This window comes from Ahaetulla prasina, chromosome 7 (genome assembly GCF_028640845.1).
Source record: "Ahaetulla prasina isolate Xishuangbanna chromosome 7, ASM2864084v1, whole genome shotgun sequence".
NCBI lineage: Eukaryota > Metazoa > Chordata > Lepidosauria > Squamata > Colubridae > Ahaetulla > Ahaetulla prasina.
In genome coordinates this window covers 38,487,992-38,505,666 of record NC_080545.1, presented here as the reverse complement: position 1 = coordinate 38,505,666, position 17,675 = coordinate 38,487,992, and the positions used below count along the sequence as shown (strand labels likewise).

Below are 17,675 nucleotides of genomic sequence, written 5' to 3'. Positions count from 1 at the left end.
CCATCAGAGGCGGAGAGTTCCCCATCCATGGAGGATGAACAATGGGACCAGGAATTGTCTGAGGAGGAAGGTTTTTTACCGGAGCAGCCCATGTTTAAAGGGCTATTCAGGCCTCATCTTTTTAAGGCCTTGTTGAGTATAGCTAAGGCGGTTACTAAACAGGGACTCCTAGGGGAACAAGGCGCCTGTCCAGAGCAGGACCCTGCAGACATGCTTTTTTCTGAACCAACGGTGGAGACGGAGACAGTTCCTGCCCCTCAATTATTTCTAGATATGATTAAGAAGCAGTGGGAAGCCCCGGCCGCATTACCGAACATGTCCTCCCTTGAGAGACGGTTTTTTAACACGGCTTCTGACCTGATGGAACTCCTGAGAGTGCCTGAGGTGGATGACCCGGTTTTGGCCCTGGCTTCCTCTTCGGCCACTTTGGTTGAACCTGAGGAAGTTTTGAAGCCAGAGGATCGGAAGTTGGAGCAGGCCCTCACGAAGACGCATCAGGCGGCGGCCTGGGGTATAAGGGCGGCCACAGCTGCATCCTTCTTCAGCAGGGCCGTCCTCCTGTGGCTTAAACAAATGCAGGAGAAAGTGCCGGTGACCGATCTGAGGACTCATCAGGATTTCAACAAGATAGTGGCAGCTGTGGAATACACAGCGGATGCCACTAGGTCCTCCGCAAAATATATGGCAAAGTCGATTGCGTCCTCGGTCATAGCACAGAGGTTTCTTTGGTTAAAAAAATTGGCAGGCAGACACAAAGCGCAGATGGCAATTGGCCTCTGTGCCATTTAAAGGTGCAAAGTTGTTTGGTGAGGCTTTGGAGCCCGTGTTGACAGAAACTAAGGGGAAGAAGAAGGTGTTGACAGCCTTGTCAAGGAGAGGGGATACCAGGTTTCCCCCCTCCTTTCGGAAGTCTTATTTTCGTCCCTATTGGGGGTCGGCCTTTGGCAGATATCAAAGGTTTTCAAACACAGGGAGGTCAGTGGGGCCACTATCATCACTCAGAGGAGGGGTCCTCTGACAAAGGCAGGTCCCGCGGTCAGTCACGGCGTCCTTTTCGGGGGAGGGGCAACCACTCCTTCCGTAGACACTGCTGACGGCAGGCTTCAGGCTCCCATTGGTGGCCGTCTAGGGCTGTTCGCCGACCAGTGGGAGAAAGCCACCTCCGATCTATGGATAAGGGAGACCATTTCATCAGGTCTCTCACTAGAATTTCTTGCACCCCCTCCGACGGTCTTATTTCGATGTCCCAGGTCTCGAGATGCGGCAAAAAGAGAGATCATGGACAGTGCAGTTCAGCACTTGCTGAATATCGGAGCGGTGGAGCCCGTTCCAGTTCACAAACAATGGGGCAGTTATTACTCAATGTTGTTCGTCATCCAGAAGGCCTCAGGGGGGCTGCGACCAATTCTCAACCTGAAAGGATTAACAGGTATGTGAAGTATCGGAGGTTCAAGATGCATTCCCTGCAGTCAATCCTTACGAATGTCCGGAAGGGGGACTTCTTGACCTCCATAGACCTTACGGAGGCATACCTTCATGTTCCGATAAATCGGAAGCACAGGAGGTTCCTGAGGTTCTTTTACGACGGTAAGCATTTGCAGTACCGAGCGCTTCCATTTGGCCTTGCCTCGGCCCCCAGGGTTTTTACGAAGATCCTGGTGGCGTTAGGAGCGCTTCTCAGGGCTCGTCCAATACGGATTCAGGCCTACCTTGACGATATTTTGGTGCAGTCAGTCTCTCACAGACAAGCAATAGAAGATTTGAGGGAGACAATACTTTGGCTGCAGACTCATGGTTTCTCCATAAACATGGGAAAGAGTCACGTCATTCCCACGAACTAGCTGTTGCATTTAGGGGCAGTAATAGATACGCTGAAGGGTCAAGTTTTCTTGTCCCCAGACGGACTTCAGAGCATCAAGGACCTGGTAGTTCAGATTCGCTCACAGAGGACAGTTCCGCTTGCGTTACTCTCACCTCTGCTGGGCAAGATGATTTCCTGCATAAAGGTGGTCCCGTGGACAAGGTTTCATGCAAGGCCTCTACAATCGTTCATGTTACCGTTTCAGAGGTCAGGCAGGGACACGTTGCAGTTCAAGGTCAGGGTCCCGGGAGATGTTCTAATGTCTCTACGCTGGTGGAAGTCCAGGAACATGGAAAAGGGCTGCCATTTTTTGGAACAGGACCGCATCACGGTGACAACAGACGCCAGTCTGATAGGCTGGGGGGCTCATTGTCAGGACCAGGTGATCCAGGGCTCTTGGTCAAGGGGGGAGACAAAGAGGAGCATAAATTGGCTGGAGCTGAGAGCAGCCAGGTTAGCGCTCAGACATTTCAGGTAGTGTTTGAGGGATCGACATGTGCTTCTCCTGACAGACAACATCATGGTGAAGGCCCACATCAACAGGCAGGGAGGCACTTGATCTAGGGGGCTTATGGCGGAGGTGGATCGCCTTTGTCGCTGGGCCGAGCGCAATGTGATTTCCATCAGGGCGGAACACATTGCCGGGATAGACAATGTCAGAGGAGATTGGTTGAGCAGGGCACCTCTGGATCCTGCAGAATGGAGACTGGATCCGGAGTTATTCAAAGAGATCGTGAGGCGATTCGGACAGCCGGTCATCGATCTCTTCGCATCTCCAGCGAACCATCAACTTCCTTGGTATTTCTCCAGGTCCCCAGCGCCAGGGGCGGGAGGGGTAAATGCCCTCCGTCTTCCTTGGCACAGGGGTCTATTATATGCCTTCCCTCTGATGGCTATCCTTCCTCGGGTAATTGATCGGATTCTGCAGACCAGGGCACAGGTCATTCTGGTGGCACCATACTGGCCCAGAAGGCCTTGGTTTGCGGATCTGGTACGTCTGTCAGTCGCCGCACCATGGAGGATTCCACCTGACAGGGTGTCTCTCAGTCAGGGACCAGTTCATCACCCGGGTCCCCAGTGGTTGCACTTGACAGCGTGGCTGTTGAGCGGAGACTGCTAGAAAGACGGAAATTTCCCTCAGATGTGATAACGACAATGCAGGCGGCTAGACGACCGTCTACTACACGAATTTATGACTCCACTTGGAGAACCTTTGTGATTTGGTGCACTGGTAGGAGCATTCAGCCAACCAAAGTAGAGGTTCCACAGTTGTTGCAGTTTTTACAGGCTGGGTTGAAGAAAGGGCTGGCACCAGGGACGTTACGTAGGCAGGTGGCAGCGATAGCGTCAGTGTTAGGTTCTGCGGGTAGGCGGTCGGTGACAAAGGACCCAGAGGTAAAGAGGTTTTTGAGGGGGGCGACCAACCTGAGACCAGCAGTGGTTCACCGTTATCCCACCTGGGACCTTCAGAAGGTTTTGCAGGCACTTTGCAAGGCTCCCTTTGAACTGATTAGGACAGTTCACATCAGTTTTTTGACTTACAAGACGCTGGTTTTGGTAGCCATCAAATTGGCCCGCAGGATTTCGGAACTGCCTGCACTCTCGGTGCGAGAAGACTTGTGTGTATTCCACTCCGGTTTTGCATTTGGACCCAACCTTTGTGCCGAAGGTCAACTCACTGGTTCCACCGGGCCCAGGAGTTGGTTCTTCCGGATTTTTGTCCTAATCCATCACACACGAAGGAACGTGTGTGGCACACTCTGGACGTCAGATGGGCTCTGAGGGTTTACATCAAAAGGACTAGGGTTTTCCGACGGACAGAGGCACTTTTTGTGTCATTCCAACCATCCCCCATGGGACAGAAGCTTTCCGCTTCGGCGGTGGGCAGGTTACTCAGAGCCACCATAGTCAAAGCTTACGAGGCTCAGGCTTTACTAAGGCCTAAGGCTATTACAGCACATTCAGCGAGTGCGGCCACATCGGCTGCATGGGCCACTGGCGTCAGTGGAGGAGATTTGCAGGGCAGCGACCTGGTCGACTCCGTCACCTTTATCGTCATTATCGGATTGACGCATATGCAGCGGCCAAGCCGGTCTTTGGCCGGAGAGTACTACAACGTGTGGTAGAGACGCCTGAAGGAGATGACCAGACGGCTTCCCACCCATGAGGACTGACAGCTTGGGTAAGTCCCATGCCTGGAGTCACTCCTTCTCATACAGGAAAATGGGTGTTGGTCTTACCTGATACACCCCTTTTTTGATGGGAAGGAGTGACTCCAGCCCCACCCTAATGAAAGGGTCTGGTCAGGGAGGTGTTCGTGGGGTGTTGTTACAGGTACAGTATTCGGAACCCTCGTCGAACATCGTTGAAAGTGGGAGGTCTACAAAGGGGGCGTCTCTTAAGTTTGAACCCTGTCCATAGAGCCAGAAGACAGAGTGGTACCCATGCCTGGAGTCACTCCTTCCCATCAGAAAAGGGGTGTATCAGGTAAGACCAACACCCATTTACGTCTATTTGGACTATTATAGTGCATTCAAAACTAGTTATTTTATTAAGCCGGGGAGGGGGAATAAAATGAAAGATTCGTCCTGTATCAGAATATAAAATTAATCAGGGTTTCATGGGCATAAAATATTTTAATGTACAACATAACATTGAATTTTTTGGTTATATCTTTGTTGTTTTAATCCTGTTTATTTAGATAGTATTGTAAATTGCTCAAAGTCAGTTAATGATTGGAATGGGTTTAAACCCAATAAAATGGATAGACTGACATAAAAATACAGTTTATGAACTATTCTAGAATGTTCTCAAACATCACTGTAACACTGAAAGTTCTGTGGCTCTTGCATTCTTTTCGTCCTATTTGAAGGTAGAAGCAACCTTTGCCCACTGATGCTTAATTAGTTCTAAAGCTTTCGCAAAAATGATTTGTAAAAGTTCAGCTAGATAATTAACAAGTTCTTTTAATACCACCTTATGCAATTCTTCTGGCTTTTGGAAATTAAGCTCACTTACAGTAAATATATTCCCTGATCTATATTTCTATCAATCTGCCCATTCTTCACATTTCATTAATGGAATATACGCCCTCTTGGGAAGACTGAAGCAAAATCAAAGATGCTATGCCTGTTTTCTGCTACCTGTTATTATTTTGCCATCTTCACTTAGCAGCTGATTTGTTTAATATCATTCATCAACTTCAGCAGCCTCTTTATTGTTTTGGACTTATTCGTGTATAGATATTTCCTTGGAGACACTCCTTTTTGCCATGACTCATGAACTTAGGATTCATGTCTAGGACTATAATTTTTATTCTTTTTTTATTGGAACATTCAGATAAACAAAGTTTAGGCTTTTTTGAGCTTTATATTGAATGGGAAACAAAGATTAAGCAATTTTTTTTATAACAGTCCAGCTTCAAATATTAAAAGCAGGAAAACAGAAAACCAGTAACATTTCAAAAATAAAATTGAATGCTAATATAACAGCTTATTTTAAAAAATTAAATTCAACATCATCTCATAGTTAACATGCTCTTGTATGCATTATATTCAATTAATCAAAGTAAAAAATAGATAATTTTATAAAGAAATGTTTAAATAGCTACTTTTGTAGCTCTATAATCACAGAACCTCTACAATAGCAAATTGAATAAAATGTCAGTGTTTGATGTTAATTTTGTTTCCAAAAATTTTTCTTCTATAGTTAATCCTCAGTAAGGTGGACTCTCTACTATATGTTGACACAGATATCTTGTTCTTAAGCCCTGTTGATGATATATGGTCTTTCCTGAAAAAATTCAACTCTACTCAGATTGCTGCTATGGCACCAGAGCATGAAGAACCTCGTATTGGGTGGTATAATCGCTTTGCTAGGCACCCATATTATGGAAAAACTGGAATCAATTCTGGAGTAATGTTAATGAACATGACCCGCATTAGAAGAAAATATTTCAAGGTAGTTTGCTTTGGTTCTTTTTCATTTTTGGTACTTTTCTGTAAATTAAAGCAGCATGTTTTTTAGTGGTATCTCAGAGTGGATTCTAACTAATCCCATATAAACACCATATATTGTTGATTCTCAATGTTTTTTAACGGAATACTTTTTGTCATTTGTAGGTTTTTTTTTTTCATTTTTCTTCTGCTTTTTCCTACCTACTCATTTCTCATTGTTCTTTTATCTTGAAACTTCATGTTAAACTGACTCAGTAATTTGTACTATGAGTATGTATACAATTTAACCTGAAGGTGGTGCTATTAGACTATTGACTCAGAATGCATGTAAGATTATGTACAATCATTTTAAAACAATTGTTTCATTCTCACAATCTATCCAAAATAATGTTCTCTTTAGGGACATTGTTCATAAGTAATAGACTCATGAAATGTTTCATTCCAATGTAAAAATGTAATCTAGTTTTCTACTCCTTATGCAAACTCCAAATCAGGGTGCAGAAATACAACATCTATTATCCTTTCCAGTTTTTTATTTTAGAATGTTTGAACTAAAAATATGACTTTTAGGTGCTTTCTAGCATGCCTTTGGATTCCATGTATCATTTGTGCCCTGAAAGATTTTATTAAAAAAAAAAAGAAAAAGCAATCAGAAGACCCAGGATTTAACCTTGTATTTGAAAATTGACACTATTCTTTAGATTTGTGTGCCATTTTCAAATTTAGATATTTATAGTTAACGTTATTTTGTTTAATCTAGAAATGTTTCATGCATTGAGACAGCACTAAAATGCATAAATCTCTTTTTGCATATCCTTTCTCACTCACTTTTGGAAAGTATTTTATATTGACTATTGGGTATATTTGTTGTACTTTTAGAAGTTTGTAGTTTAATCTGGTAGAATCTAAACTGAAGATTCTTTTGGTTTTATTTGTTATAAATATTTAATTATTTTAAAAACATTGCCTATTTAAATTGGAAAGACTTATTACTGTGACATAATACTGCATAAAAATGAGGCATTGTATGATAAAAATTAAAGAAGCATATATTTTATCATAAAAAGTAGGATCTAAATCCCCTTACTATTAATTCTGGTATTTTGATTTTGAAGAATGATATGACATCAGTACGATTACGTTGGGAAGAAATTCTCATGCCGCTGCTGAAAAAATACAAGTTGAATATAACATGGGGTGATCAGGATCTTTTGAACATTATGTTTTTTCATAATCCTGGTAAGTTGCTTTTAAAAATGCAATTTTAATTCTCAATCTTAATATGATATTGCTATTTGTGTTATACTGTGTTTTAAAGTGCTCCCAAAAAATTTATGTTGTCAAATTTTTCAACTTTCAATTTCCAAACATTAGGGGTGTACAAAAGTTGTGACATGCCTTGAGGTTTGTAAATATATTTTGGTTACTTTAATATAATTTAGATGTGCTTGGTAAATAACTACATAAATATAATTGTCAGGCTGCCTCTGATTATATCTAGGAAAGAAATACACCTTGACTTCATTTGCAAATAAAGAAAAGTACTTTTACTAGATACATCGGGATAGCAGCTGCATTTAGCGGTGGAAAGTTGAATCTGAGACAAAATATGGCTAACAATCTGCATCACCCTATTCCTCCCTCCCCTTTCCCAAAAGGTCATCAGGTCTGGTCCAATGCCAGCTCCTTCCCGGGGTCCCGTGGTAATCTTCTTCCGCAGGCCTCTGGTTGTCAATCATAACAGGAATGCAATGTCCGTTAGAGTTCACGCCAAACATTCCTGTTGAATTCAAAATAGCAATCACCCCTCCCACCTTTAATTATGTCAGACCGACACTCTTAAAGGGCTCTCTCTACTTAACTTGAATCCAATAGCTATGTACATTAGAAATACAATCCCATACTATCTACAACTAGATATAAGGAGTACAAAGAGATACGAAGGTTGGAGTGGAGGCTGACATTCGGCCCTCCTGCAATAAGGACGTCAGTCGTAGAAAGAAAAAGAAAAGTTAGGGTTTGTCAGGATATTTTTTATAGAATTGAGCTATTTTTTCTGAAGCACGAACATCTTCCTTGTTCACCCATTCGGCCTGGGATAAAGGGAAGTGCTTCCAAGCAATAAGATATTGAATCTTATTTCTATGTTTTCTGGAATCCAAGATTTCTTTTACTTCAAAATGTTGTTCGCCCTCAATGAGAATTGGTACAGGAGGGGGTATATGATCAGCACGGAAAGTGGATGTGTGTTCCGGTTTCAACAAACTGACATGGAACACAGGATGAATTCTTCTAAGAGTTTTTGGTAATTCTAGTTGTACAGTTACGGGGTTGATGATTTTCACTATGGGGAAAAGTCCCACATACTTAGGTCCTAGTTTTTAGATTTTTGAGTGGTTTGTAAATATTTGGTGGAGAGATAAACCTTATCACCAACTTGGTATTTGTTCTCAGGGGATCTTTTTTTATCTGCTTGTTTCTTGTGTGCATGGTGAGCGTCATCGATCGCCTTGCGAGTCATCTTCCATGTGCTTTGTATTTGATCTATCCATTCAGATAAGGAGGAAACCGTGGTTTTCTCCTTGGGAAGTTCTGAGATGGGAACAAAATCTTGGCCTGAAGCTACTTTAAAAGAAGTAAATCCTGTGCTACTATGAATTGAGTTATTGTAAGCAACTTCAGCAAAAGGTAGTAGGTCTGCCCAATTGTCTTGTTGATAGTTAATGTAGCAACGTAAATATTGTTCCAGTACCGAGTTCGAGCGTTCACAACTTCCATTAGTCTGAGGATGATGGGAGGAGCTTAATCCTTGGGTGGAGCCAATCAATCGTAAAAAGTCTTTCCAAAATTGAGAAGTGAATTGAACTCCGCGATCTGAGATGATGCGTTCAGGCATGCCGTGTAGTCTATAAATGTGTTGCACAAACAACTTCGCTAGAGTCTTTGAGGAGGGTATCTTTGAACATGGAATAAAATGAACTTGTTTGGAGAACAGGTCTGTCACTACCCAAATCACAGTATTGCCAGCACTTTCGGGTAGCTCCACTATGAAATCCATGGATATTTCTTTCCAAGGAGCTCCTGGTCAGGCTACTGTTTGAAGTAGTCCAGGAGGTTTTCCTGGAGGCCTTTTAGATGATGCGCAAGTAGGGCAACTTGAGATATATGATTGAACATCCTTTTTCAGACTTGGCCACCAAAATTGTCTTTTAAGAAGATATAGGGTTTTTACAAATCCAAAATGTCCTTCCATTTTGGCATCATGGCACCGTTGTAGGATGGTTTCTCTAAGTGACAAAGGAACATACAGCTTCGGTCCTATCCAAGCTAGTCCATCACGGAGTGTGCATTCATGCGAATGCGTCAAGAACCAGTCATCAGTTTTCAAAGCTTCCTTAAACAAGTTAGCTAGTTCATCTGGTAGGGATGACTCGGTCTTGGTATGGCTTCGGGTTATAGCTGGAGCTGCTAATTGTTGAATGGGAAGTATTGGCTGAACCACTTCGGAGTGAGTACCATTGTATTGGGGCAAACGTGAAAGAGCATCTGCCAAAAAATTTTTCCCTCCCGGAATGTAATGTAAGGAGAAATTAAAACGATTAAAATATTGCGCCCACCGGGCTTGTTTGGGAGAAAGTCTTCTAGGAGTTTTTAGCGCTTCTAAATTTTTGTGATCTGTCCAAACTTCAAAAGGATGATTAGAACCCTCTAGGAATTGTCTCCATGTGCGAAGAGCCCAGTGGACAGCGAATGCTTCCTTTTCCCAAATAGCCCATCGTCTTTCCGTTTCAGTTAATTTTCGAGAAGTGAAAGCACAAGGTTGTAGTTTACCATCGGAGTTGTTTTGGAGTAAAACGGCGCCGACTGCTACATCACTTGCATCAGCTTGTATCACAAAAGGAACATCCATGTCTGGGTGTTTTAAAATAAGTTCAGCGGCAAACAATCTTTTTAACTTCTCAAACGCTGCTTGACATTCCATTGTCCATTCAAGAGGTAATGATGGTTTGGATTTTGTATCTCCTTTAGTTTTTAAGAGGTTGGTGATAGGTAAAGCAATTTGAGCGAAGGAAGGGATGAATTGACGATAAAAGTTTGCAAATCCCAGGAAACTTTGTAACTGTTTGCGTGTGCGTGGGGGGGCCCATTCTAAGACAGCTTTCACTTTCTCTGGGTCCATTTCTAGTCCATCCGCCGATATGCGATACCCTAAGTAGTCTATTTTGGTTTGATGGAAATCACATTTGGATAGTTTGCAATAAAGTTCTGCAGATAATAACTTTTTAAGAACTGCTCTTACTAGTTTAATATGTTCTTCCATTGTTTCTGTATAGATAAGTATATCGTCAAGGTAGACTAGAACTCCTTTAAACAAATGTTGATGGAGTATTTCATTTATCATTTGCATGAAAACTGCGGGCGCTCCCTGCAGTCCAAATGGTAAAACTCGAAACTGGAAACACCCTAGGGGGCAATTGAAAGCAGTTTTCCATTCATCCCCTTCCTTTATACGAACTCTGTAGTAAGCCTCTCGTAGGTCCAATTTGGTGAAAAATTTTCCTTTTGCTAAATGTGTCAACATATCTTTCATGAGCGGCATGGGGTATACGTTTTCGGCGCACACGGCGTTTAGGTTTCTATAGTCAACTATAAGGCGATAAGAGCCCTCTTTCTTTTCTCGGAACATCACTGGTGCAGCCACACGAGGCCTAGCCGGTTGGATAAACCCCCGCTCTAAGTTTTTGTCTATGAATTTACGTAGCTCCCCCAATTCCTTTTGGGTCATGGGGTAAGCTTTTGGTTTTGGAAGCTTTACCCCCGGAAGGATGTCTATGGCACAGTTAATAGGCCTATGGGGAGGTAGAACGTCTGATGCTTTCTCACTAAAGACTTCTCGCAAGTCCCAGTATTCCTTAGGTATCCTCTCCTCCCCGTCTATCCGTTCGATCATTGCCCCCATCGTAACTTGGAACAGGGCCATGGTAGATCCCTCCTTGGTTTCTTTTTTTTTTTCCTTTTAATGTTCTAGAGCGGAAACGTAAGACTCCCGTCCTCCAGTTAATATGGGGGTTCCACTTCCGCAGCCATGACAACCCTAGCAATAGGGGTTGGTCCATCCCTGGGGCTACTATGAAGTTTAGGATCTCGCGATGGTCTCCTATTATCATTTCTATGGGTTATGTTACGAAGTGGGCGGGTCCTCCCCCTGCCACAGAGCCATCCAACTGGGCAAACGCTATGGGCCTACTTAGGGTTCTCAGTTTTAGTTCCATTTTCTCTACTAGTTTGGGACTGATCATGCATCTAGTACATCCAGAATCTAGTAGTGCTAACATTTCCCCCTTATTACCCGAAGAGGGTACATGCAGATTGACTGGAATGTCCAAGGGACCCCGTGTCCAACTCACCAGAAGGTCTTCATCGGACTCTGACGTGGTTTTGCTGTCATCAGTTTCGGTCGATGCTTCGCAATCCTCCCTGATGGGCGTGCCCTTCTTGGCTACGCCCTCTCCCACTTTTGCCGGCTTTCGCGCGTTAGCAGTTGGTTTCACTGGTTCCTTTTCACCACCAGAGGTCGTCCTCGGCACCAGCTTCACCCGACAGTCGGCTGCTCGGTGGCCTTCTTTCCCACATCTGTAGCACGCAGTCGAACGTTGTCTCCCTACCTCCGGTCTAGGAACGTCCCTAGAAGGGCCTCCAGGAGAATGGCCCGGGTACGATCTCCCAGTGCGCTGTCTTCTGCCACGGTCTTTCACCAGTTCGATTTCCATCTCCGCTGCCAGGGTGTACCAGCCGTACAACGTGGTTGGAGAGGCTCGTACCCGGCACAGTTCATAGAGATCTCCATTCAGACCATCTTTGTAAATGTCGACCAGGGTCACCTCTGACCATCCTCTCATCAAGGGAACTAGATCACTGAACTCCTGGTTGTAATCCGCCACCGGCCTTCTCCCTTGCCTGATGGTTTTCATCCGGCCTTTGGCCTTCTGCTCTGCTAGGGGGTCCTCGAACCTTCTCCTCAGCGCAGTAATAAAATGTTTGTAGTTTTGCAGTAAGGGGGAGTGGTTGGTATATAGTGACACAAACCATGCAGCTGCTCTTCCGGTCAAGTTGTGGGTCACAGCTCTAACTTGTGCCGCCTGTGACCAATAATCTTCCCCCCAGTCTATCATGTGGTCATTCACTATCGCCAGGAATAATTCTAACTCCTTGGCATTCCCAACAAATTTCTCTTATATGGGGGGGATTTTTGGCTTTTTCCTTCCCCTGCGCAGCCTTGCTTGATCAGCAGGTGGCGTGCGACCCCCATCCAATTCAGCTGCCTCTGGGAAAAGGGGTTCCGACTCTGGGCCTTCAGAAATCTCTCCACCCTGGGAATCTCCTCCAGCTGGCCCCTTTGTATTATCTTCCTCCTCTTCTCCCTCCCACCTGGAGGACTGAATAGGGGATTCATACCTGTGGCGAGCTGCTTGCCTTACTTTCACTTCACAGAAAAGACGTAAGGCCTCCTCCAGCTGGAGTTTGTCCCTTATCTCTTCTTCCTCTTTCCAATCTGAAAGTCTCTCCTTCTTTTTTTTTTTTCTTTTTGTCACCCCAGACGGAAGCTCTTCAGTGTCCGGCTTCCACCCTTTCTCTTCCAGTTTTAATTGCTCTATCCACCGAGCTCTGCAGTCTTCCAGCTCAGGGTTAAAAGTGTCAGCAGAAATTCCTCCAGACGCCTCCCTCGGCTCAGCAAGCGTCTGGCTTTCCATCAAATTTTTCCTGTCGGCCCCCTCGGTATTCTGGTTAGAATCCTGAATGGTCGACATGCTGTGAGATTCAACTTAATGTCAGGCTGCCTCTGATTATATCTAGGAAAGAAATACACCTTGACTTCATTTGCAAATAAAGAAAAGTACTTTTACTAGATACATCGGGATAGCAGCTATGTTTAGCGGTGGAAAGTTGAATCTGAGACAAAATATGGCTAACAATCTGCATCACCCTGTTCCTCCCTCCCCTTTCCCAAAAGGTCATCAGGTCTGGTCCAATGCCAGCTCCTTCCCGTGGTCCCGTGGTAATCTTCTTCCGCAGGCCTCTGGTTGTCAATCATAACAGGAATGCAATGTCCGTTAGAGTTCGCGCCAAACATTCCTGTTGAATTCAGAATAGCAATCACCCCTCCCACCTTTAATTATGTCAGACCGACACTCTTAAAGGGCTCTCTCTACTTAACTTGAATCCAATAGCTATATACATTAGAAATACAATCCCATACTATCTACAACTAGATATAAGAAGTACAAAGAGATACGAAGGTTGGAGTGGAGGCTGACAATAATTTTTTAACATTTTGCTTGTTTCATTTCACAGGTTCAGCTGTTTTTCTCTTTTTGTTAAATGTTATTTTCTTTGTCAGTGTTAATGCTGCTAGACTTCCTGTGAGTGTGATATCTGTAATGGCTTCTAAAAAAAAAAACCCAAGACTGGGAATGTTCACTCATATGAGCAACATAATTGGGACTGGCAGATACCTGTTGCTGTCTGCACACCCAACATTTTCAGATATGGCCTACTGTTAAGATAACAAAGTAGTGATGATGCTAGAAACAGACGACTGAAGATGAAAATGAAGGGGAATGAGATGGAAGTTATGAAGAGGCCTTAGACTAAACACACGTGCCCTCTACTTCAAAAGAAAAGACAGAATACAATAGATTAGAAATTATGTACTATATTGTTATGTTCATGCAGGCGTGAGCAGAGGCTTTTTTTCTGCCATGCATGTATGGGACATATTTTAAAGCTATTGGTTAAAGGCTGACAGTTTCCTTTTAAAAAGGGGCTGTTACCCGGAAACTGCATGTTGGTTTATACTGAGTCCTTATCTTAATAAGGACTTAATAATCGCTACTGAGTCCTTCGGGAGAAGGGCGGTATACAAATTAAAATATTATTATTATTATTATTACTGGTTCTCCAGAACCTGTCAGAATCTGCTGGATTTCACCCCTGGTTTCAATCTAGTTTTATCTTAATAAAAACATTTGCTACTGGAAGTTTGGCTTCTTGCCTATGTTTCGACCTACACATTCCATTGGCAACAGAGGAGGGACTGCTGGACATAGAGATAAAAGGAGGCACGCATGATTGGTGACTGTTTTGGAAAGAGAATGGCTAACTCACCACAGTTTGCTCCATTTGTTCCTGAAACACAGACGTGAGATTCTTATTTAATCCTTTTTGACTGTATATTGGAAGCTAATGACTATACAAATATCACAGACAATCGTAAATGAGCACTTTTTTTGAGCATTTGTGGAAAAAAAGTGTTTGAGACGGCAAGGGCCCTCACTGCGCCCCAACCCCTGCAGACGGTTCCTTGGGACATATTATTAAGCAAATTGAGAGAAATTATGCTCTTCAACCATCTTGCATTGCTAGAAGACATGCTTTTTACCATAGGGACCAGGCGGAAGGTGAGTCTATCAGTTGTTATATGGCGGCCCTCAGAAAAGTAGCTATTTTGTGAATTTAGCAGCTTAGATGAAGCCCTTCGAGACAGATTGGTCTATGGGGTTCAGGATATTCAGTTACAGAGACGATTATGTGCAAAACCAACGTTAACGCTACAGACAGCAGTAGAGGAGGTGCAAGCTGCTGAATCATCGAATAGATCGACGGAAGAGATACAGAAGTCAGGCAGCCCCCTGGTGGCTAGAAGGGGGGAAATCGTCCATCGGGGAGAGGTGGAATTACGGGAGGACACTGGAGATAAGGGAGATAATCATGATGATGTCCATCGGTTGAGAGCAGCCAGCAAGGATCGCAGATTGACAAGAGGATCGGAAGTTCTCCTCATGTATAGGGTGCAGTGGAAACCATCCAAGAGCTATGTGTCACCATAAAAATACCATTTGTAGACGGTGTGGGAAGACGGGTCACCTAGCATAAGTTTGCCGTGCCACATTGTCTGCCCCCCCCCAATTGGGCAGACTTCAATTCATAATGGAGGGGGAAAGCGTGACCCACCGAAGCTTAAGAACCCCAGAGGACGAGTGTTTTACTATTAACATGGATTCCTATTATTCAGAGACGGTGAGCAATCAAACTGGGATTCCAAGAAGTAGTAAAATTTACATTACTGTCCTTGCCCTGCCAGATGGAAGTGGATATGGGGTCGGCAACAACAATCATATCCTGGCAAACTCTACAGAAATTGGTGCCACATGGAGCCAAGCGGAAGTTTATGCATAGTCGTATTCGTTTGAAAGATTATCAAGGAAATAACATCCCCATCAAGGGTAGTGGAACATTCCATGTAGAATATAAAGACTTCATCGGGCCACTTAAATTGGTTGTTGTCGAAGGTGCACTGCCTAACCTCCTGGGACTGGATTGGTTTGCAGCTTTGGAGTTAGATATTACCGGGGTTCATAAAATCCAGGGAGAAACTATCGGAGAGTTAAGTAAAAAGTTCGCTGATGTGTTTAATGGAAAGTTGGGAGAATGTAGGGGTACCCCAATATCCTTCAGTTTGGACCCCAAGGTGGCATCAATAAGGATGAAACAAAGGAGGGTGCCGTTTGCACTAAAGCCCAAGGTGGTGAACAACTAGATACATTGATACAGCAAGGCATACTGGAATTGGTAGACCACGCCAAGTGGGAGATCCCTATTGTGATGCCCGTGAAACCAGATGGGTCGGTCAGAAAATGTGCGGATTATAAATGTACATCGAATAGGGATCTTCAACATAACGTTTATCTGTTAACCAGTGGTGCAGCACTTGTTACATTCGCTTGGGGGGGGGTGTTAAGATCTTTGCAAAGTTAGATCTTGCCCAAACATATCAGCAGATCCCTGCAGTGTCATGTAGCACTGCCAAAGCCCAAACTATCATAACACATCAGGGGGTGTTCCTTTGCCGCCACCTACAGTTTGGGGTGAGCGTGGCCCCAGGATTGTTTCAAAGCCTGATGGAGCATTTGTTATATGGCATCCTGGGGTTGTTCCCTATTTCGATCACGTGCTCATCTCTGCTACCAGTAAAACTGAATTATTTGAATGACTACGACTAGTGTTACAAAGATTTCAAGAGGCTGGACTGAAGGTAAAGGAGGAAAAGTGTAAAGTAGCAGTAAATCAAATCGAGTTCCTGGGATACCTGGTTGATGCGTCCAGATTGCATCCCACCAAGGATAAAGTAGAAGCAATACAGGTTGTACCAGCACCAAAGAATAAGATGGAACTCCAGGCCCTTTTGGGGCTCTTCAATTTCTATAGTGTGTTTTTGCAACAAAAGACATCTGTCGCTGAACCACTACATTGATTGTTGAGGAAAAAGGTGCCATGGGTATGGAGGCACCAAGAAGCAGTTGCATTTGTGGGGGATGAAAAAATTAATTTCCTCGGATAGCGTCTTAGTTCAGTTTAGTGACCGTGTGCCATTAGTCCTGATATGTGATCCATCCCCATTTGGAGTTGGGGGAGTTTTGAGTCATCGCCTTCCAGACAGTCGTGAGGCTCCAATAGCATTCTTTTCTAGGACACTATCACCTGCCGAGAGGAGCTACAGCCAACTTGATAAAGAGGCATTGGCTGCGTGGCTGGAATTAAGAGATTTCATGAATACGTTTAAAGAATAGAAGAATAGAATTTTATTGGCCAAGGTGATTGGACACACAAGGAATTTGTCGTGGTGCATATGCTCTCAGTGTACATAAAAGAAAAGATACGTTCATCAAGGTACAACATTTACAACACAAATGATGGTCAATATATCAATATAAATCATAAGGATTGCCATCAACAAAGTTATAGTCATACAGTCATAAGTGGAAAGAGATTGGTGATGGGAACGATGAGAAGATTAATAGTAGTGCAGATTTAGTAAATAGTTTGACAGTGTTGATGGAATTAATTGTTTAGCAGAGTGATGGCCTTCGGGGAAAAAATGTTCTTGTATCTAGTTGTTCTGGTGTGCAGTGCTCTATAGCATCGTTTTGAGGGTAGGAGTTGAAACAGTTTATGTTCTGGATGTGAGGGATCTGTAAATATTTTCACGGCCCTCCTCTTGATTCGTGCAGTATACAGGTCCTCAATGGAAGGCAGGTTGGTAGCAATTATTTTTTCTGCAGTTCTAATTATCCTCTGAAGTCTGTGTCTTTCTTGTTGGGTTGCAGACCTGAACTAGACAGTTATAGAGGTGCAAATGACAGATTCAATAATTCCTCTGTAGAACTGAATCAGCAGCTCCTTGGGCAGTTTGAGCTTACTGAGTTGGCGCAGAAAGAACATTCTTTGTTGTCCTTTTTTGATAACGTTTTTGATGTTAGCTGTCCATTTTAGATCTTGCGATATGATAGAACCTAGAAATTTAAAGGTTTCTACTGTTGATACTGTGTTGTCTAGTATTGTGAGAGATGGAAGTATGGAAGGGTTTCTCCTAAAGTCTACCACCATTTCTATGGTTTTTGTTTTGTTTTTTTTACATTTATATCCCGCCCTTCTCCGAAGACTCAGGCCGGCTTACAGTGTGTAAGGCAATAGTCTCATTCTATTTGTATATTTACAAAGTCAACTTATTGCCTCCCCAACAATCTGGGTCCTCATTTTACCTACCTTATAAAGGATGGAAGGCTGAGTCAACCTTGGGCCTGGTGGGATTCGAGCCTGCAGTAATTGCAGGCTGCTGTGTTTTAATAACAGGCTATCTTACAGCCTGAGCCATCACGGCCCTTTTGAGCGTGTTCAGTTCCAGATTGTTTTGGTTGCACCACAAGGCTAGTCATTCGACCTCTCGTCTATATGCGGATTCGTCATTGTCTCGAATGAGACCAATCACTGTTGTGTCATCTGCGAAATTCAGTAGTTTA

The 17,675-nt window shown here is 43.6% G+C and overlaps 1 protein-coding gene across 9 annotated transcripts in view; it reads left to right on the top strand.

Moving 5' to 3' along the window:
* Positions 1-17,675, top strand: part of GXYLT1 (glucoside xylosyltransferase 1) — a 104,695-nt gene that overhangs the window by 30,614 nt on the left and 56,406 nt on the right. For 7 of the 9 annotated variants that reach the window (XR_009156016.1, XR_009156018.1, XR_009156017.1 and 4 more), the window contains 2 exons: positions 5,570-5,821; positions 6,933-7,056. Coding sequence is in view for 6 of the 9 variants with exons in the window: in XM_058190131.1 (XP_058046114.1) it covers positions 5,570-5,821; positions 6,933-7,056 (376 nt within the window). In the remaining 3 variants the exon portion in view is untranslated. Of the gene's footprint in view, positions 1-5,569; positions 5,822-6,932; positions 7,057-13,170; positions 13,525-17,675 lie in introns of those variants that run through there. The other 2 variants (XM_058190132.1, XM_058190128.1) reach the window with 2 other exon arrangements.